At 41.4% G+C, this 22,569-nt stretch overlaps 1 protein-coding gene across 1 annotated transcript in view; it reads left to right on the top strand.

The window, feature by feature from the left end:
- PTPRM (protein tyrosine phosphatase receptor type M) overlaps positions 1-22,569 on the top strand; it is a 594,672-nt gene that overhangs the window by 107,019 nt on the left and 465,084 nt on the right. Inside the window, 1 exon segment of the mRNA XM_007458456.1 lies at positions 13,520-13,598. Within this exon segment, the coding sequence (XP_007458518.1) occupies positions 13,520-13,598 (79 nt within the window).

Below are 22,569 nucleotides of genomic sequence, written 5' to 3'. Positions count from 1 at the left end.
CCCGTGTCCCCTGCATCGGCAGGCGGACTCTCAACCACTGCGCCACCAGGGAAGCCCCTTGGGCTCTTTTGAATATTTTGCCTTCCCAATTGTGAGCCTCTGACCCTCAACCCCAAACTTTCCTGCTCCTCACTGTGACCTCTGTCACATTGCTGAGCAGTACCTGCTTTACCATATTCAACTGGAATGTAGTTCTCATTATAGCTTTTTGGTTCACTGGGTGATTGATAGTTTCATACTCTGGGTTTAAAGGTGGATTTGCAGAGATTCTTTAAACCAGTGTTGCTAAATGTTTAAGAACTTGGTGATCAAAGTTTGTTAAGCATCTGGATCCACTGAAAATGCATTTGTTCATTTAATTCCCAAGGAGTCTAACCAAGCCTCAGCCTTTCACGTTTTAAAGACATAGTTAAGGTTGTACTTCCCTCTTTTCTCCCCTTTATCTGCTGGGCAGTAAACATAGTGAAGTCATTACCCTAATAGTAACGTAAACTATTAGATAAATGGCACTCAGTAGACGATACAAGAGAGACGTCAGCAGGAAATTTCCCAAATGCTGAGATAGACCTTAAAATCACCATGTTAAGACTTGACATTCCCAGTTGGCATATGGGAAAAATACATTGTATCAACAGGTGGAGAGGAAGGAAAATACCTACCAATCCTCTTTCCATCCTTGGCTCCAGATGTCAGCTGAACTGGAGGTGATCAGAAAAAAAGCTGGAAAAATCAGTTGTCCGTGTTCAGGCAGCACTGCCCTGGATGGGGACTTCCCCACTGCACCTGTGGGGCGAGCAGACCCTTAGTAAGGAAATGGCTGTCATATCCTGATGTTCGTAAAAACCTGACTCATGCAGGAGCCATCTGCTTTTAAATCAATTTCCCAGACAGATTTCTCCGTCAGGAGTTTTGTACTAGCCTGAGGATGTGCTTCTGCTTTAGGTGACTATTATATTTCTAATTGCAAAATACACAAAATTATTTTTCTGGTATCACGTGTACGTGCATGCCTGTGACATTTTCTTTCATGAACATAGTTCATAAAAGTCAGTATCCAAATGATGCATCCTTAGTATACAGATAGGCTGTTTCTGGGACCAAAAGCTGAGGACAAGATAATAGGACATGGACATTTAAAGGAGGTGATAACGTTTGAGAGACCCTCTCTCTCTGCACAGGGACTCTGCTTCCCCCAGATGACCCATTAGTATTTAGGCTGCAAGAAACGTGACAGAGATCTAAAAAATTAATGTAGAGTGAGCACATGCTTGAAATACTAGTATATTAAAATATTTTATATTCATATAGTACTTTATATGATGCTTTTCACACTTCGTAAAGTAGTTTTGATCTAATGAATTAAGATTGATGAATTAAGTCTTAAAAGATTTCATATTACAATATTGCTTGTAAATGAGCGGCATCATACTGTAGTAAAAGAACATATGCTTTGCATCAGACAGAACTGGATTTGAATATAAGCCCTGTTTACTTATAAGCTTGGACAGCTTAAATTTACTGAGCCTTCCTAATTACGGGACTAAATATAAAGACAGGGCAGGGTGTGAAGATGAATGGAAGAACACATTTTGGATGTGCTGGCCTCTCAATAAATGGTGGTAGTTTATGGAGATTCAGATTTGTGGAAAACAGAAAAAAGGGAAGCAGGTAATAGTCGAGTGCTTTCTCCTGCTAAGTCACTCCTTAAGTGTGTTTGGTGCGATGGCAGAAGGTATGTAATGAAAAAGGGTTCTGGGAACAAAGCCTTCAGTGAAACAGTGGATGAAATGGGATGAACTAAGGGCTTTCCCGCCAGAACATTCTAGCATGTTAGCCCTGGAACTGCTATCGTGGTGCTCTGGGCACTCTGCCTACACCTGGGGATCAGGTGCTCTGGGGGGGGGGACCAGGAACGGGGGTGCTGGGCTGGGTTCCTTCTGTCTGTCCTGTACCTGATCCTCCCATGCTTTTGTCAAGGATGTCCATTTCTCCCTCATCTTTGGCTGCAAGATACTGAGTTGATTCTCATCTTGGTCGGTCTGAGTCTGTAAATTGTTGGATTTGGGGAGGTTTTCGGTGCAACCAAACACCACTGCACTGTGTACTTTGGATAAACATAGTGGGTTCTCTTGGGCACCTCTTTGTTTTTATAACCTTTCTGCTAACATGACCTAGATTAGCATGTGTGGAGTTTCAAAATGGTTCTTAGCAGAGTAAAGTGCTCTTGCCACTTTATGGAGCTTTTCCTATTTATGGGAAAATAATATTCTACCAGTACACATCACAACGGTAATCTGCATGGAATACAGCTAACTGCAGGTTAATTGCTGTTCATTAATACATAAATCGTCAAGTATCTGGGGATTAACATGTATTTAATTACTTAATTAGTGTTTGTCCTAACTGCTGTGATGTACAACCTGCCCCTCTTTTAGGTGGCAGCATAAGTGCGGGCTACCTGCTTTCACCAGGGCACCTGGGCTGTGACACCTGCTTCCTTTGACTTAGACACTGCCTTTTGCCATTTTAAGCATAGCATTTTCCTCTCACAAGCACCCTTTTACTTTATTGTGCCGATTAAAAAAATATTTCACTTTGATTCTGTTTCTTCTCCCCTCCTCTCTCCTCTTGTCCACCTGCAAGTTTCCGAGGCCTCTGATGGATTCTTCTGGGTTCTTAACCCCACCTGCACCCAGAGACGCCCCTGGAACCCCACACTCACTGCCTTTCTCCCTGCTTTTGGAGGTAGTGATTCTGAGTCCTGTCGGAGGCCAGGAGGGCAGTGATCTTTAATACAGATGGTTGCTTTGAAAAGGAAAAACTGCACAGGTGGCCTTGAAATCCCTCCCCCAGGCCCCTCAGTAAAGGTGTTATGCCAGGCTGTGGGCAGTGACAAGAGAGATGGGAAGGTAAAGTCAGGGAAGATACTGGCCTTCTGTTTGCTCCCGAGCCTCCTGTAAAAGCAAGTCCCTTAGAAGCACCGAAGGGCCTGACAGGAGAGGAGGCGTGGATCTGTGCTCTCAGTTCTCTGTGCACTGAGCTTATCAAGGGGCTGGCACTTTGGGGAGGCTGAGCCAAGATTTACCCTTTACCTGTCTGCCATCTTTCCTGATGGATGAGGGGGTGAGGGAATAGGAGATCCTTGATCTTTCCCACCCCTTCCCATCACACTCCCTCCTGGACTCCTGTACAGCAGCCTCGCTTTCTTCGCTAGACTGGCCTTCAGCCCACTTATTTTCTTAGAAGGTCATGTAAGCCACGCCGAGTGGCAGCAGCTCGGCAGGCATTTGCTGCCCAGAGAGAGTGTTTAAGATCTGCGTGGGTGAGTGTTTTCCAAACTGTGTTCCAAGGAAGGTTAAAAGGCACCGGTCAACCAAATGGGTGGAAGCACTGATTTAAGCAAAGTAGAACACATTCTGTACTGCCAGGCCTTTCAGAGCCCGGGGGTGTTTCTGCATCTCCCCGGGTGACTCATGGCAGGTGCAGGTGCCTGGCTGGAGCGTGCACATCCGTTTGGCTTTAGCAGAGCATCTCGAGTCCAGTATTCCCTGGAGCACCTTGGGAAATCCTGATATGTACTGATGGAAAAAGAGAACATTCCCTGACTCCATAAATTCCTTAGCTTATGGCCATTATTCCAAGTGCGTGACCATTGAATTGCTTCATACCAAGTGCAAGACAATCGAATTGCTTCGTCCCTCTAGGAGGACACGGGGAATTAGATGTGGCAATGAAATAGAGCCCTGTCTCGAGCAGGAAAGCTATTCTAAGCAGGTCCTCCTGTCCTCAGCATTTTGTGCTTAAAAAAGATGAGTTTTAAGAAATCAGTGAGGACATATGAAGCTGTCACTTTACTACAGACTCAGAGCTGCATTTAGGAAGAAGCAGAGGGAGTCATGTGACAGTTTCGTATCTTCAAAGATAATATTTTATATATTTATTTTGAAAAGCTTACCATGTCTCTGGGCTTCCTTCTCAGTTTCTATTTGTTATTTGATGATCAAGGACAAGTCCTACTTCTGGGTGAACATCTTCCACTTCTCTGTGGTCTGTCACTTCTTGCTTCTGAGCACTTTTCCTTATCACTTTCCTATTTTTTTCCCTCTGCCTTAATTTTCTTACATAGCGCATTTTATAGAGTGGGCATTTGAGCCATGATTAGAAACGATTGGAAAAGAACACTACTTTTCAAAAGGGAAAACACAAGAGTGAAGAAAGTTGTGTTATTTACTGGTAGAAAAAATAGATGACATCATTTCAGAATGTCCTAAATGGCAGGACAAAGCACTGTTAATTAGCTGCATTGTAAATCTTATCCTTTGAATGCCTTTAACGGAGAGAAAGTAGCTTTTAACTTGACTTTGATAACATGTTCATGGATTTCCCTGGTGACTTACTGGTTAAGAATCCGCCTGCCAATGCAGGGGACAAGGGTTCGAGCCCTGGTCTGGGAAGATCCCACATGCCCCAGAGCAACTAAGCCCCTGAGCCACAACTACTGAAGCCCGCGCACCTAGAGCCTGTGCTCCGCGACAAGAGAAGCCACGGCAATGAGAAGCCCGTGCAATGCAACGAAGAGTAGCCCCTGCTCGCCGTAACTAGAGAAAGCCCGCGCGTAGCAACGTAGACCTAACAGAGCCAAAAATAAATAAATAAAATAACAATGCTAAAAAAAAAAAATGTGCATATAAACAAAGGTTTCAGTACTTTGTTCCTGATTTGGTAAGGTCTATCGTTTGTGTGGGTTTGCTTTGACTCTTCATCATTACAGAAACTTTTCTTTTCCTATGTTTTTGTTTTTTATTTAACTTATTTGGATTAAAAAAGAAATCAGTTTTTGTGAATATGATCCACCTTAGCTTTTTATTTAAACCAAAACTAGAAAGGAACTACGAGGCTCTGTGTGGGAGGACAGACAGATGCCACGGAGTCCCCTTTGTTCTAGGGGACTGACAGACAGTTTCCACCAGCCCATCTTCTGTGGGGACTGTTTGTGTTGGTGAGATAATGCCTTTGCTTTGCTTATATGTGGCAGGAAAAGTGGCAGTGTGGAAAGCCAATTTTGCTCCTCACTAAAGCAGGGAGCATCGGAGATGCTGCGGTGTTAAACTTCCCGTCTCCTGTTTGGCAGACTCAGATCCAGGATGGCTTTCCATGAGCAAACAAAACAGCACTAGCGAGTGGTTTAACCAGTTGCTTCCTACCTGAAAGCCAGTGGCTTTTCCCCAAGGCTCCAAAGATGGTGGAGCTGCACCATCTTGTCTCCTGAGATGTTATTTGTTGAGTGGTTGAAAGAATATGGATTCTCTGTAGTCTACATGTCTTTACATCCCATGGCTGCCAGTAATATCTGGGAACCGAGAGCAAAAATGAGCATTGAGTCCTTCCAATGACCAAGAACTTTGATAGAAGTGGGTCTCGGTGTGAATCCAAACACACGAATACAGTTTTGTTCTAAACATCACAGTGAGCGCCCAGTGAGTAAACACTGGGCTGCTGCTTCTGGGGGACATAGGGCATTAATCCCGTGTTGAGAGCCTGTGGTCACAAGACTTTCATCAACTGATCAATACATAACCTTGGTTTATGTGTGTTTCTGTAAAGATGCAATGTGTATCATTGATTCTTAACAGTGAACTTGGCCCAGAGTGCTAGGCTTAGGCGTGAAGGAAGCTTATTTAACACACATGTTTTCTCTGTAAGACACATCACAGCCTTCTTGCACTTGGCAATACCAGACAGCGTTTCAGCATTGTGCTGGGGGCCATCTTAAATAGCAGCATCGCCAATAAAAGGCACAAAAAGGTGAAAATGTGACACATTTAGACGAGGATAAGGACACTTGTTAGTGGCAGGAGAAGGGAAGCTGGAAGGCAGAGCTTCTCCTTGCCCGGCCTCTGCTGGGATGTGTGTGTCCGGCGACTCCAACCTTTGCCGCTCTGTCCACGTTCACAAGTGACCAAGAATGCTTTGCAGGTATTGATTTTGGGGTTTCGAATAAACTAACAAGTAGACAAATTCACAAATTCAGAATCGGCAAATAATGAGGATTCATTATATTTTCTGTTAAGCCAAATTTCCCCCACCAAAAAAAAAGGGATGTAAGATTAAATACTGTGTGATGACAAAATTATTCCAGAATACAGTAGTTTGGCTCTGTGATTCCATCATACCCATCCCCCACTTCAGCTTTCAACTTTTCAAATAATCATAACTTAGATTAGGCTAGAGAGCAAAGGCATTTTTTCTAAAAATGTATGTGTTTGGTAAAAACAAATAAAAATATTTAGCTGTAATCGAGCTAATGCCAAAGGACATTGTGCAGAATGAGATCTGAGAGTCAGGTTGGAATACAAAAGTGTTATAAATTCTCAGTAGTTTAGCTTATTTATAGAGGATTTGCCTTCTAAATGAGCTGAATTTTCCTTCATTTTTTAATTTAATTTTTAAGACAGTGTTTTGAGGTCTGTCAAGTAATTCGTGTCTATGGTTTTGTTTTGGTATTGCAATTTGTTTGGTATTGCAATTATGCTTTTAAAAATTGGTAGTGATACTTCAATGCTGCGTGGGCATTTAAAACACCACTGGTATATAAGAGGTGAAACAAATCAAGCCAGGAGAGGGCTTTCTCCCTGTCATTGCTAGAGTTCAAGGCTCCCCCAGGAAGTGCAAAGCATATTGTATTTGGCTGAGACTAACTACTGCTATCCATGTGTGCTTTCTTGTTATCTAGAGTAATGGCAGCCTGTTGGTGAGCAAAGCAGGAAAGCTTCCTCTTAAAGCAGGAGGCTGGATAGTAAATATTTCAGGCTTTTTGGGCCAGATGGTCTCTGTGGCAGCAGCTCCACTGTGCTGTGATTGTGTGAGAGTCGCTGTAGACAATCCATAAATGAATAAGCGTGACTGCCTTCCAAGAAAGCTTTATTTTCCGACATGGAAATTTGAATTTCATATACTTTTCATGTATCACAAAATCTTCTTTTGATTTCCTCCTACCAGTGAAAACTGTAAAAATCATCCTTAGTTTGTGGGCCAGACAGAAAAAGAGGTTGGGGCAGATTTGGCCCATTTGCTGTAGTTTGCTGACCCTTGTCTTAAAACTGGCATTGTTAAAACTGTGTCATATAACTGTCCCTTGCATCTTTATTTCTAGGTCAAATAGATGATGACTACATTTCTTAGTTCAATCTGGAAGTAAAGAATTTAGAACATATGCACATCTATGCATTAAAAGTCATATATATTTGTGTGTATGTATATATATGTGTGTGTATGCATGGTTATATATTCTATGTGTGTGTGTGTGTGTGTGTGTGTGTGTGTGCATATGTATATGTCTATGTATTCTACATATATAGTCTCTCATACCTGCTAGATTAGGCAGTCGGGTAACATGAAAGAAGCCCAGACTTGGAAGTAAAATAGACCTAGAATTATACCCTGATTGCGTGACCTCGGAAACATTCCTTAACCTTCCTGAGTCTGCCTACTCATCCCTAAAGGGGAGTTAATATGATCTACCTCATATGGTTGACTGAGAAAAATTAAATAATATGTACAAAATGTACCTGGGACATGGATGTATATGATAAATAAATTTTTTGAATTATTCACTTTTTTTTATAAAGAAAAGATTTGGTGTGTTTCCCTCAAGAGATCCAAGTCTCACGTCTAATGTAGATTTTCAGTATATTCTGTCCTGTTTGATAAAAATAAGCATGGCCACATCCCTAAATCAATTTTCACACCTTTCTTTATTCTCTTTCCGGTGGTGCTGTTGGTGGCCTCATGTTACTGTTTGCTGTGACCTCAATGTTTTTGTTCTTGGATGCACACATCTTTAGACGTGCCCGTGACTGTCACCCCCATCCCCGCCCTGGGCTCTGCATACCTGTGTTATAATTCCCCTAGAGGAATATCTGTCCTTTCAATAGAATAGTCCCTTATTTGACAGAAAGAGACGAAACTATTTCTGCTTCTGAAACTTTCTTGCTAAGGGCACTGTCTAGAAAATAGTACAAAATGGAAAACTTGCCAGACGGCAAGAGTTCATGACAAGGAAACCTTTTCAGGGGGTGCTTAAATCTGTTTTTAAGGAACCTGTGTAAGCTAGGCCTCATCCTTTGAACTGTATGTTTTAACCCTGTTGTTTGTTAGAAAAAAAACAGTCGATTTCTTAATGGTCAGGTGGTAGGTAAATTGAAGATAGTCGTCAACCTATGATTGTCCGACAGCACCTAAATTCAGATATCTTCGTTTAATCACATTTACTTCAAAGTAGCAAACATTCAGTGCAAATCATACCCAGTTTATAGTCATGGTATGTGTTGAAACACTTATATCCTAAATTATAAACTTGATGAAAAAGCTAACAAAACTTGTACTCAGAAGTCCCTTAATTGAAATGAACTTCTAAGAAAGAGCTGGAAAGTGGCCTTTTAAAAAACGTGCTTCAGGGGCTTCCCTGGTGGCGCAGTGGTTGAGAGTCCGCCTGCCGAAGCAGGGGACGCGGATTTGTGCCCCGGTTCGGGAAGATCCCACATGCCGTGGAGCGGCTGGGCCCGTGAGCCATGGCCGCTGAGCCTGCGCGTCCGGAGCCTGTGCTCCGCAACGGGAGAGGCCACACAGTGAGAGGTCCGCGTACCGGGGAAAAAAAAAAAAAAAAAAAAAAAAGTGCTTCAATTCTTTGGAAAGAAACTTTGAAATGATTGCTTCAAACTTGCAACACATTATGCACCTTCTGTTGTTTAAAACCTAAGGTGTCATACTAACTTTTTATTTATCTATTTTATAGAAATCTACATGTCTGTGCATCTGTGTGCAGGTGTATAGACACAGACCCGTAAACATATCTATAAAGATTGTTTTCCTCTTTTTGTCCCTGCAGTTAGCTGTAAGTCAGTGCTGGAACCTGCCAAGTTCAGAAGTTTGCTTCAGAAGTTTCCAGTTAAAGGAAAGGGCCAGTCCACTGGTCTCCAGTGTATCTGTAATCAGACTCTGGCTTTCTTTGCTTCTTGGTGTTCCAGCTGGAAGACTGAGAGCAACAAAGTTTCAGGTGTAAACTTATGTTCACTTCTTTGGTTGTGGCCTCACTGGCGAGTCATCTTGCTGGGAAATTTGGGGAATTGGCTTCTTGCTGAGTCTTGCTCTGTCTCTAGCCTGGCTGAGACGCTGCGTAAGTGCTTGCTCAGGCATCTGTGGGTTTGCACTTAGCAGGCTGAGAATTGGGCTGGAGGTAGTGTTGGGTGTATCACAGGCATCCTGGCTGGTTAGGAAAGGAAGAGGAGAAGGTTCATGGTCCTACGAGCTCCGTACTGTTCTCATCTGTCATTTGGCTGTTCTTGTATCCCTTCTGTTCTTTCATTGTGTTCCTTATTTTTTCTCCAACTAAAGCTTATATTTCATAAAATTGTCTAATTTTTTGAGGTCCCCCCCAGAGCACGTAGTAAATATTCTATAAATATTTGGACAATAAGGCTCAGAATCTTTGGGCATAAAACTTTTGAGGGTCCTAAGTTCTCTTAACGTGATGGATGAAAAAACAGAGGTTTTAAGCTGGCTTTTCTAGTGTCTAATTCCTTCCCCCTCCTTCCTTTCTCTCTCCTTTTCCATGGCCTTGTGTTGGATTCAATTAAATATGGTGCGTTAAATTTACACGTGTCAACTCTTAAAAATAGATCCACATGAGCATGCTTTATATATGTACATTATACTCTAAGAGTTAATGCATCCCTTTAAAAATGAGGATTATTCCATTTTTATGAGAAGCTTCAGCCCTTGTAGTTGATAAAGGAAGAAATACAACTTTTGGTAAGAAGGACACACCTGCTGAGGAAAGGGATCTTCATCTATTCCGTTCATTACTCCAAGTGCCTGGAGTAGAGAGATGCTCGGTGGAGACTTGAACTGGATGAATGAATGTATAAGAGCGAGGGAAGAGGGCAGGAAAGATGCATGAACTTCTGGGTTCGGCTCTCAAAGTACCCTTTTCATGGCCAGAGTGATGGCGTTCTTGGGTCACTGGTGGTGCTGGGCATCAGTCTGTGCTGTGGCCACTCTGACCAGAGCATCTGGCCGGTTCCTGCTCTGCCTGCAGATGCTGCTCCTCCCAGGCAGGATATGGCTGTTTCCCGGCAGCCCTGTCTGGAGAGCCCTGGGAAGGCTTTTTCCTCCACTTGTTCTCAGTGTCCATCTGCTTTTTGCCCCTCAGTTGTCCTGTCTCAGACCAGTAGAGAGAGAAGCTAGCAAGATCCCATTGCAGGGCTTCCCTGGTGGCGCAGTGGTTGAGAGTCCGCCTGCCGATGCAGGGGACGCGGGTTCGTCCCCCGGCCCGGGAAGATCCCACATGCCGCGGAGCGGCTGGGCCCGTGAGCCGTGGCCGCTGAGCCTGCGCGTCCGGAGCCTGTGCTCCGCAACGGGAGAGGCCACAACAGAGAGAGGCCCGCGTACCACAAAAAAAAAAAAAAAAAAAAAGATCCCATTGCAGGAATATCTGTGCATCTCTTCCTTTCTCTGTACTATCAGTGAAAAATATGTATATTAACCTCCTAAACAGGAGCAAGTTTCATTTCATTTCTGTTCTCCTGCTGGGCCCCTCCTCCCGCTGTGTGTTTTGTATTTCAGCTTGGTGGCATCCTGGCACAGGGACGTCTAGTATATCAGGTGTTTCTGGGATGACTTCTATCTGGGAAGCCCCCTGAGCTTTTCCATTGGGGGTCCTGCTCATTGCTTCCTCCATGCTTGCATCCGTCGCACAAACATAAATAATGCAGTCCTTTGGTTGCAGTGTTCATTCAGGCAACGGGCAGTAGTGAAAATGCCACAATATTTGGAATCAGAAAGATTGGGATTTTAAGTTACACCCGCCATAGACGCATCGCATGTTCTTGGACCATTACTTTGTATCTAAATCTCTTTGTTCTTGAAATATTGAATCCTTGAAGAATCTTCATGTGAAATAATAAATAAGACAGTGGAGTAATATCTGCCCAGGGTATGTAACATATTATGTGTGTAGTAAATGGTCACTTATAATTACTTTTTTTAAATTGAAAATTTTATGGGGGTAATTGTGGAGTCAGATGCAGTAGTAAAAAATAATACAGATTCCTATGTACACTTCACCCAGTTTCTTCTGATGGTAACATTTGGCAAACCTAAAGTATAATGTCACAATGACATTGTTAAAATCTAGAGCTTTTTCAGAGTTCCCCAGTTTTACTTGTACTTGTGTATGCATGTGGGTGTATTTACTGCTATATAATTTTTTCACTGGTTTATTGTGATAAAATACAAATCACTTAAAATGTGTCATCTTAACCATCTTTAAGTTCACGGTTCAGGGGTATTAAATACATTCATAATCTTGTGGAACCATCACCACCCTTCACCTCCAGAACTCTTTTCGTCTTGTAAAACAGAAACTCTGCACCCATAAAACAATAACTTCCCAGCCTCTCCGCCCAGCCACAGGCAACCACCATTCTCTTTTCTGTCTCTGTGAATTTACTACTCTGGGTATATGCCCTTCTAGAACTGACTTATTTCACTGAGTGTCATGTTTTCCAGGTTCATCCATATCATAGCATGTGTCAGAATTTTTTTTGGCCTTCTTAAGACTGAATAATATTCCGTAGTATGGATAGACCGCACTGTCCTTATCCACTTATCCATCAGTGGACACTTGGGTTCCTTCCGCGCTGTTGTGACTGATGCTGCTACGAACTGTATGATTTTATTACCTGGGTAGGTTTGCGCCTCCATCACCACAGTCAAGACCTCAGCACTTCCAGCATCACAAGGATTGCTCCTGTTGTCCTTTTGTAACCACACCCATCTCCCTCCTGTTCCTTCTCCCCGCATCCCTGAGCCCTGGCAACCGCTCATCTGTGCTCCATTTCTAAAATGTTGACATTACATGATGCTACGTAAATGGAATCAAATAGCGTGTAATCTTTCACGATGGGCTTTTTCACTCAGCACAGTTCTCTGGAGATTCATCCAAGTCAGGTGTATCCACACTATGGACGTACCACTGTCGGTTTAATCATTTACCATTTGAACAGCATCTGGACTGTTTCCAGTTTCTGGCTGTCATAAATTAAAGCTTCTATAAACATTCGTGTGCAGGTTTTTAAAAACATTTTTATTGGAGTATAGTTGATTTACAGTGTTGTGTTAGTTTCAGGTGTACAGCAAAGTGAGTCAGTGATACGTATATGTATATGCACTCATTTTTAGATTCTTTTCCCATGTAGGGCATTACAGAGTACTGAGTAGAGTTCCCTGCGCTATACTGTAGGTCCTTGCTAGTCATCTAGTTTATATATAGTACTGTGTATAGGGGTTGGCATATGCAGGTTTTTATAGGAATGAAAATGTTCATTTCTCCAGTGGTGCAGTTGCTGGGTTGTGTGTTAGACTGACCCTCCTCGTGTTGCATGAGCCGTGGTCTCCCTGGTGACACAGTTTCCTGCTGTGTAGAAATGGAGGTGAAAATAATGTCATGTGGACCTTTTATCATTAACGCTAGCCTGACAACAGACACCTTTAGACAGTCATGTTAAGAGCACTGATAACTTGGTTACTGGCTCTTTTATCCCCTTTAGCCTCAATTTCTCTGAAGTGGCTCCACCATCTCAAAAACGTCATTCTGAGAACCTCAGAGCGTGTTGCCCTTCTTCTATTGTCCTGCTTCTCCCAGGACCAGACAGTCATAAAGGCCTCTTGATTTTGCCACCGCACAGATTTTTATATCCTTCTCCTCCTAATTGAGACTCTGCCATTTGAATTTCAGCTAGTGTAGTCTCTTCTCTGTGTTACTAATGTGCTGTGTTTCCTGGGATCTCCGAGCCGGGTCACAGCTCCGAGCCTTTATAGCTGCGGATCGCAGCCTCCTCTTCATGGCCACCGTCACGTCCACCTCAGGGCCTTTGCATGCCCCGGAAGGTGGCTTATCCTCTTCACACCGTTAGCTCATTCACCTTCAGCTCTCAGCTCAAACGCCACTTCCCCATGGGAGGCCATCTGGTATATGTTCTTCTAGTATCCTGTCCTCTTCTTTCATAATATGTTTAAAATTTTAATTGTATATATTAGTTGTATAAAACCTAGGGCCCCACGTGGTTCAGTCTGGTGCTAGAGTTTCCTCAAAGAAGTTGACCAGAAGATATGTCATCTTAAAGCAATTTAAATCTTATCGCCTCTGGAAAATGACTCAGCCTCTGTCTTCCACGTGTCACTTCTTAACCATGGTACCCTGCCCCACTTTTATGAGGTGAGTTCTTGAGGTACAGTGCTGTCTGACCCACCGCCGTTCATGTCCCTGAAAACTGGGTTTGAGTCTTAGTTGTTTTTGTAGTTTTAGAACCCGGAACACTGACTGGCAGATATTGGGCGTTCCATTAATATTTTTGGAAAACATCAATGAATGGTTGAAACTACATATCTTACATGTAGGAAATATTTGGTAAAAGTTGACAAAATGAGTGAATAATGAAAACCTTTCTTAACTTTCCAGGTGATTTTTGAAGTCGTAACTTCTGGACATCAAGGCTACCTTGCCATTGATGAAGTGAAGGTGTTAGGACATCCATGTAGTAAGTTACCTCAGCTTCTAATCATCCGGGGACATGGTTGGGGGTGTTTTTATGTTATGGATAAGAGAAGGAACTAAAACCTGGGGGAGGCCGTCCTACTCAAGAGAGTCCCTGATGGGCCTCTGGGTGGTGCTGTGCTAGCCCAGAAGTTCAAAAACATGTGCATCATGTGTGGTGTCATTGTACATATCTAAATGTCTTTAAAGTGAAAACCAGGAATAAGGACTAAGGGAATATCCACATCCAAACCCAGCATAGAGCTTTGGGAGCTGAGCAAGCAAAAGTCTGCAAATGTGGGTGTCTGTGTGTGTGCTTAGGTGTACCAGCATGCGTGCTTGTGTGGGCACGTGCATATGTGTGTGCATGTGTGTGTCTGCATGTGTGCCTGTGTGCATGTGGATGTTCTTGCATACGTGTGTGTGTGTGTGTGTGTGTGTGTGTACGTGCACTGAGTTTCCCATAATCACTACATGTTCACAAAAAGTAAGACAGTTATGTTTGCCTTTTGTAAATTGTGATGAATTGTAGTGAACTGTACAAATTACTCTGTATTCTTTTTTTCCACACTTAGCATTGTATATAGGTCAATCCATGAGATTGTATCCTACGAATATACTACATTCTATTTTTTCTTTTCCTCTATGAACGTTTAGTCCCCCTCAGCCCAGTTTTCCTCTATGGCAAACGTGGTTGCCGTGAACATCCGTGTGTGTGTGCGCACCTCTGCATGCAGTGTGTGAGAGCTTGGGCGAGGTGTATTCTTCAAGGCAGAATTGCTGAGCGGTAGGGTAGAAACATTTTTAGTTTTACTAGATGCTATGAAAAATACCTGACCAGTTTATATGCCCACCAGCAATGCACGGACGTTTCATTTGCCCTATATCCTTGCCCCAAATTGATATTGTCAGACATTAAATCTTCGACCATCCCAGGGATGGCAGCCTGCTTTATGTTTTAGGATCCCTGGCATAAAAGAGAAATTGGCTCATTCAGACGATTCTAGATCTCTGCTGAAGGTCCCCACCCAAATTCATGAGAGAATGGTTATATCTACACTGATATTAGAAATACCAACACACGCAGGAGTGTCTGCTTTTACTGCATGGATTGAGAGATTGGCGCCATGATCACTCCCTGTGGTGGTTTCAGAGAAGCCTGGGTGGTTGGTATCTGATGGGCTCTCATGACACTGTTGTCTGATTCCATCCAGAGGGGTTCTCCTCTCTGAGATCTTTACCTGGTGGTCCAAGTTCAAGCTCAGCAGTCATCTTGTTCATTACTAAGGCAGACGTTACTTTTGTGGCACGGCGCTTGGCCTTTTATTCTGTCAGCAGGACTGGCGAGTTCAAAAAGAATTTCTGCCCCTTTTTTTCTGAAAAGGCAAGAAAATGAACAATGCCGTACCTAATGGGAACCGCAGGGCAAATTAGGAAGCAGAACATAATTACCTGAGTTGGAACTTGGCCAAATTCTCAGAGTCATAGCCTCGGGCTTTGAAAAGTGCCATGAGATCTAATGTGCATGAATATTCAGGGCCTCTGATTCACCTCTTACTGGGAGGTAAAAAGTCAGACAGTAATACTGTAGTCCTACTATGGGCTGAGCACTCCATTTCCCAGAGCAAACCTCACCACAAGGCAGGTGTCGATGCTGCCCTGGGTATAGGTGTGGTGGCCACTGGCCAACAAAATAGCTCCTCAGGTGTAGCCCCTCCCATCCCGCAGGATCTGAGTCATTGCCTTCAGTAAGAGAGGAAGACTTAATGCTTTTCCTACTATCAGAGCCTTCCTGAAATGTGTCTCCTGCAGTTTTGTGCATTCTTTCCAAGCCCAGCTGCCTGCAGCCATAGAAATGGAGTTTATGTCTCTCCTTTGGAGAATACGGGTGCTGATACTTAATTGGCTTTGCAAACTGCTGTTAGGAGATACAGAATCACAAAACAGGCTCTGTCCCAAGGTGATGGATGCTACAACAACGTGTTGAACTGTGAGCTTTAAATGGTTTTGATGATGGCCTTTCTGTAGTTATTTTTTTCCTGAATCGCTAAATTTATGGGGAAAACATGCAAATAAAGATTTTAAAGAAGGCAGTCGTTTCGTCTTAAAATGGAAAGCTTTACAGTTTGTATTCTAAGGGCTTTCCTATCAAGATTTCTAAATAATAATCAATTATTTTGAAATGCTGATGATGTTCATTAAATTTACATCGTGAAGAAACATAAGTATTTCATGTCCAAAACTATGCTTTCCCAAAAGATGCAAAACTGCTGAATTTTATTTACTTCACTCTAAAGGGTCCTGTTTGGAATCATATAGGTTTATGAGTAGACATTATGACGTTTTTTTAAAAAAATAGCTCTTCCGTTAAGTGTATACAGTTGCTCATAAAATTGATTTTCACGTAGTGACAGTAAGATGCCAGATCAACTTGAAATGTGGAGATGGCTGTGCAGTGGCTTCAGACCACTTCTAATGAAGATAGATAATTTTTGTATTTGGTACACATGCTAAAACTATATTTTGAATTTGGTTCAATAATCTTAGCAGGAGAAACAATAAAGAAGGATTTTTTTCAGCTTCGAAATATTGTCTCCTGTTTTTAAGTAGGTTGTAACTTATGCATAGGTGGGTATTACTATGATTACCTTGTGGTGCTGATATGTATTTTTATATCTTGTAAGCCATGCAGCATTTTAACATCACATATCATTCAATTCATCCACTCAAAGTGCATGGGAACATGGGATGTTTTTCCTTTTACTTGGGTCTTCTAAAAGTTCCTTCAATAGTGTTTGCAGTATTCAGGGTACTAACTGAACTTCTTTCCTTATACTTTTTTTGTTAAATCTATTCCTTTGTGTTTTATTTTGATACTACTGTAAATGGAATTGTTTTCTTAATTTCTTTTTTGGATTGTTCATTGCAAGTGTATAGAAACACAATTGACTTTTGTATATTGATTTTGTATCCTGAGACCCTGTTGAGCTTACTTATTATAAACTCTAATTGTTTTTTGTGGATCCTTAGAATTTTCAAGACCCATGTCATCTTTAGGTCGAGTTAGTTTTATATCCTGTTTTTCAATCTGGGTGCCTTTTATTCCTTTTCTTGCCTAATTGCTGTGGCTAGAACCTCCAGTACAATGTTGAGTACAAATGGAGAGAAGACATCCTTGTCATGTTCCTGTCTTAGGAGGGAGGCTTCCAGCCGTTCAGTATGATGTTAGCTGTGGGTTTGGGTTTTTCATAGATGCTCATTATCAGGAAAGACATTCTCTTTTATTCCTACTTTGTTGGGTATTTTAAAAAAATCAATCATGAAAGGGTGTTGGGTTTTAGCAAATGCTTTTCCTTTATGTATGTAGGAGAGGAAAAAGTTCTCCTTGACCCTCTTAGGGTCTCTGACTGGGTCTGAAAATGAAACTGACAAAGACAGTTTCATGGGAGTAAAGCATACAGATACATTTAATGTATGTTTTATGTGACATGGGAGCCTCGTAAGTAAATGGAGACCTGCAGAAACAGACCTGGTATATTTATGCTGGTTCTCGTGAAGAGCAGACATTCATGGAGGAATATGATATGATAGAGATTGTACAGCAAGTGTGGCAAACGGAGGAAGACAAATAAGATGCGAGCGTTGATTCTTCTTGGTGAACTTTTGTCTTTGGAGATAAGAAAGCTCCTTTCTTCTGGTGCAGGGAGGGCACCTCTCACGTGAGGGTTTTATGGCCTGTTTAGGGGATAAGGGAAGGGAAGGTCAGAGTGACCTTCTTGCTACTGCTGTTTTCTTGAACTCCTTCAGCTTAATTTATTCAGTGTGCAAAGGTGCCATATTTTGGGTAGCATTTCCTGAACTCCGTTATTTATCAGATTATCGTGTGGCTTTTATCTTTTATCCTATTGGTGGGGTGTGTTATACTGATTGATTTTTGGATGTTAAATCAATCTAGCACTCCCAGGATAAATCTCGCTGGGTTACACTGTACAGTCTTTGTTATACGTTGTCATATAACACCTTAAATATGAAGTTATTTGCATATATGATGCCTTGAATTCTGAAATCTAAAAATTACACAGAATAATGCCTCATTGTTTTTCTGCCAATTAAAAAAAATATTATAATGAAAAAGATTGCAAAAACCCTCATAAACCTATGTGCCATATATAGGATAAAATGAATACAAAAATCCAGGACATTTCTGTATTACTACTTTGCAATATGAAATAAGTCAGCAATTTCTTTAAACATTTAAGAAATGCTGAGTTCATAATATGGCATCCTAGGTTCAAATTTATTCTTATTTTATAAAACAAAATTATTTTTTCACTCATATTTATTTGCAAACTCAAACATTGCTTGCCTACTTTCAAATTTAAATTTTTATGAAGACATTAAACAGTGTGATTAAAATAAGAATAACAGAGACATATAAAAAATTGGAACTGTTTTCTGAATTATGTTTGTTGAATAAAAACTGACCCATGTGCTTTGGTTGAGAGACGCACAGAACTCAGAATTGAGTTTATTTGAGTTTATCATTTTATTTATTTTTATTTTTAAAAAAGTTTCATTGGAGTATAGTTGCTTTACAATGTTGTGTTAGTTTCTACCGTACAGCAAAGTGAATCAGTCATATGTATACATATACCCCTCTTTTTTTGGATTTCCTTCCCATTTAGGTCACCACAGAGCATTGAGTAGAGTTCCCTGTGCTATACAGTAGGTTCTCATTAGTTATGTATTTTATACATAGTATCAATAGTGTATATGTGTCAATCCCGATCTCCCAATTCATCCCAACCCCACCTTCCCCCTTGGTATACATTCGTTTGTTCTGTACATCTATGTCTCTATTTCTGCTTTGTAAATAAGATGTCTACACCAGTTTTTCAGATTCCACATATATGCGTTAATATACGGTATTTGTTTTTCTCTTCATTTTACACATGGGAACTTAGCTTGGCTTTTTCTCCAGTGGACTATCATTCTTCTTCAAGAGATGGGTGACTAATAAAAGTTATTTGTACACAGTGCCTAGCTTATTTTTCTATGATAAGGATGTTGATTCTGTTTTTCCCTTGACAAATTATTCCATTAAGATCCATTCTTACCTCTCAAGCAAAACAAAAGTAGTTTTGTCTTCAACCATGTTAAGAGCTTCCTGCTCACAAGAGTTTCTTGGCCCCTGTGGCCCTATAAACTTGCTCACGTAGTGGAGAATAATAATGATAATGGTCTCCTCACAAGGTAAATGTAGGGATTAAATGAGTTAATGTACATAATGAACTTAGAACAGGGCTTAGCACATTCTAAGAGCCCAATAAATGTTAGCTGTTATTATTATTATTACTAGGCCTACATCCTGATTGGCCCACTAGAATGTATTAGCTGCAGATTTTAACTCTAAGTGGCTAAATTGGTTGATTTCTTAGATGTGATAACTTAGCAGTGTCCATTTTAAAAGTTAAAAAAATGTTTGCAAAATAGATTGTTTTCAGGCAGTCCCGCCTGTTCTTTTTAGCAGAAGTTGGCTCTCTTCTTTGTGATGATGTGCTACACAAATAGAGAGAAGCATTGACGGTGCATTCTGGCGGGCGGGCATGGCTGCAGCCCATCTCAACCTGTGCCATTACATTAAAATGTAAATGAAAATGCAAAGGGGTCAGGGCACAGTCCACTTTTGTCCATTTCCGTTTGCACTTTGATGTTGCAAATTACCGTTCTCTGATTTTGTTGTTAGTGTTTTGGTGCAGGCTTTGAAGAATAAATAATATGAGACATCTACAAAAAGATTTGCATCCTGGTCAATGATAATTCCTAGCTTTGGGATCAAATGCTGATGTGAGGTCAATTAATACCCGAAAACCTCTATTCTTTTGAAAACAGTTTTCTTAGTAAGAAACAAAAGAATATGGCAGAAATGAAAAAATAGGAGAGTTGTACTCAAAAACCTCTTAGTATTCATGGAAGATATTTAGTTTTTAGAACTCCTGCAGATTTTAGAAAAAAACTGGCATAGCATTTTGAAAGGGTATCCAGGAGACAAATGGGCCTATAAATCTAGAGAGAAAGAGAGAATTTTTCTTCCTGAGTATGGGATAGATTGAAATTTTCCACTGTAATGGTGCTCTACCTGTGTTACAATTAGTTTGGCAAGGTTCAGAGCACGCAGCTGAGCGTGGAATTGAAACTTTTCTGGCTGTGGAGCTCTTTTTCTTGGGGTCTTTTCCAGTTTCCAGTGATAGATCCATTATTTTAAATAATAATGAACATTTTTGAGGCTAAGTACCAGGCACACAGAATACCTCCTCCTGGCAGCATCTTGTTTAATCTTTATCCCAACCCTATGAAATAAGTACTATTTTTAAATCCTTATTTTTCAAATTAAAAAAAAAATCCACTAAGGCTTGGGTTGAAGAATTTTTGCTTCTATTCAAAGGTAGTAAGAGCCTGAGCTTGAACACATATTATGCTGCACAGAAAACAGTTGTAGGGTTTACAGCACTAGGTAGGGAGAATCCAGGCACCTTAAACCTCTGGAATGATTATGTATGCCTTTAATGTTTATTGAAAAAACTTACAAATGTCACCAGTAGAAATTTTAACCTTCATGATCTTGGAGGAAACTGATCTGGAACATAGAATTCCATAGCCCCTTTGTCTTATTCACCCTGGTGGATGAATTAATTAATTCAATTAATTCTCTTGCTTGAAAAGGATACTTTGCTGATAAAAGTGTTTACACTTTTCATCTGGTTTCCATTGGAGGTATGGCTTTATTATTTTAGCCAGACTATTTTTTTTTTTCTGGCAGTCTTCTTCTCAACCAAGAAACACTATTTCCCAAACTGAACACAGCCAATCTGTTCAGAGAAGAACCCTCCCCAAATACAATTTGAACAGAGGTATCAATTCCTTAGACTCTTAACCTTACTGTGCAAGTAATAAGCCCTGGTATCTTTGAGAAAACCGTATTGAACATCAAATCCATTCTAAAGGAGAAGGGATAGCCCTCATTCTGGGCAGCATGTCTTAATAAGGATGGGGGTAAAGAAATACTGTCACACAATCCTATCTTTGGCCACCAAATTAAAAATGTAAGTTATATTCTAATAGAACTCCTAATACAATTAGCAAATTGTATTGATAAATGAGCTTTGCTATGTCTTTCTCTTTGGTTCAGTAGCCATTGCTAGAAGCAGGGCCCTTAGGAAAAAGACCTTCCAGGGCGGACTTACTATGGATGGACAGACCTGTAGCAGAACCAGTGACAATTCTGATATTCCTGTTATTTATTATTGTTAAGTAAGCTGATGAAGCAGAGCACATATATTTAATCAGATTCTCCAGAAAGATTACAGAAATGAACACTTAGCATTTTTGAGGGCGTGGTAAAAACAGTACTCTCCTACTCTGCTGGTAGAAATGCCAATTGTCATATGCTCTAAGGAAAGCAGTTCAGCAATTTGTGTCAAAAGTATTCTAACAATGCTAACTATGGGAGGATACAGCAGGGGTGATACTCAAAATAATTAAGAGCCCTCCAGCATAAGCTCCGAACTGACCCTGCGCTTAACCACGTGCGGTGTCACTGCAGACCAGCAGCCGCAGGTATAACACCCCCTTAACCCAAGTTGTCATGAAAGATGGCTACACACCCAACACTCCGTGTTAGAGACCCAATGTGTTATAGTGACCTGCAGCCAGAGGCAAGCAGAGTTAGGAGGCCATGAGATGGACAGGAGAGGGTAACATCAGTGAGATGTCCTGACGGAGGACATGTGTTATCTCAAGGGTCTAACAGCAAGCTAAGGGAATCCATGGAAGCTTTATGGAAGGAAAAGCGTTGGAGAAGGTCCTTGAAAGTAGCTGGAATTCCAGCAGTTAGACTGGGAGCCATACCTGGTGGGATGAGAGCATGGGGAAGGCAGACACCGGGCTGCAAGGCTCGCCGAGGCAGTGTGGCCTGATGGGCGGAGCCTGAGCTTTGGAACTGGCTAGACCAAAGTTTCCACTCTGCGTCTGATGCTTAGTAGCCAAGTACCCACAAGTAAAATGGAAAAAATACCTTCCTCACAGAACATGTGTGAGTCATCAATGGAAAAGTTTCTGGCCCCTGAAATGCTCAAAAAGAACGTTACCTTTTTCCATTTTCTAAAAGCAGTGGGTCTTCCAGCTTCTTGGGAACAGCGAGTAGAAGAGAAATTTGATGCAGGGACTTTTTACACAGATCTTTAAAACCATAGAATGCTGTTATTCTTGACCAAGGGGAATTTGATTAAGTTAATGAGAAATAGTTTACAGAGTTTTAAGTGAATATAATAGTATTAGAAACAATGACCCAGAGTTATACTGGTTCTTTAGAAGTTACTTAGGACATTTTGCATGGCAGGCATCATGAATGCATTGTCTGAGTTATTGGTGGCCTCCAAATTAGTAATGGGGGTTTCCTCTGTGTTACTGGTATTAAAATGCATTTTTCTTTGTTCTTGGATAGTAATTCATTTCCACTCCTAATTACGTTTTTTACAGGCTAACCATAGTGCTTGTTTATCATCTTTGGGTACCCAGGAGTGGGGTACCATTCTTTGAAAGTGTCTAGATGCACGTGGTCCAGAGCACCTTGGCACTGGGGGGAGGTTGACAAGGCATAAAGAATGCCTTCTAGCTGTCATCCTGGTTTATCCATCCCTCCCAGAAAACAGTGGCATCCTATTTTCTACTCCCTCACCTCCCCCCACCCCACCTCTTGCTGCTCTCTCTCTCTCTCCTTGTTTTGATAAGAGAATGTTTTCCTAAAATTAGAAGTTATCATAAAATTTCATTCCTGACCTGTCACTCCAGGTCCTGACACGCATTTTCAGTGTGCTGTGGAAATGGGTCTGTGCTTCTCAGGTCAAACAGAGTGATCCTTTATTTAAACAGCTGTCCCCTATGGACGATGTATGTTATGAGACTTAATGCTGTTT

The sequence above is a fragment of the Lipotes vexillifer genome, unplaced genomic scaffold (assembly GCF_000442215.2).
Source record: "Lipotes vexillifer unplaced genomic scaffold, Lipotes_vexillifer_v1.1 scaffold447, whole genome shotgun sequence".
Lineage (NCBI taxonomy): Eukaryota > Metazoa > Chordata > Mammalia > Artiodactyla > Lipotidae > Lipotes > Lipotes vexillifer.
Note: the sequence above shows the minus strand (reverse complement) of the source record. Positions and strands in the feature narration are given on the sequence as shown.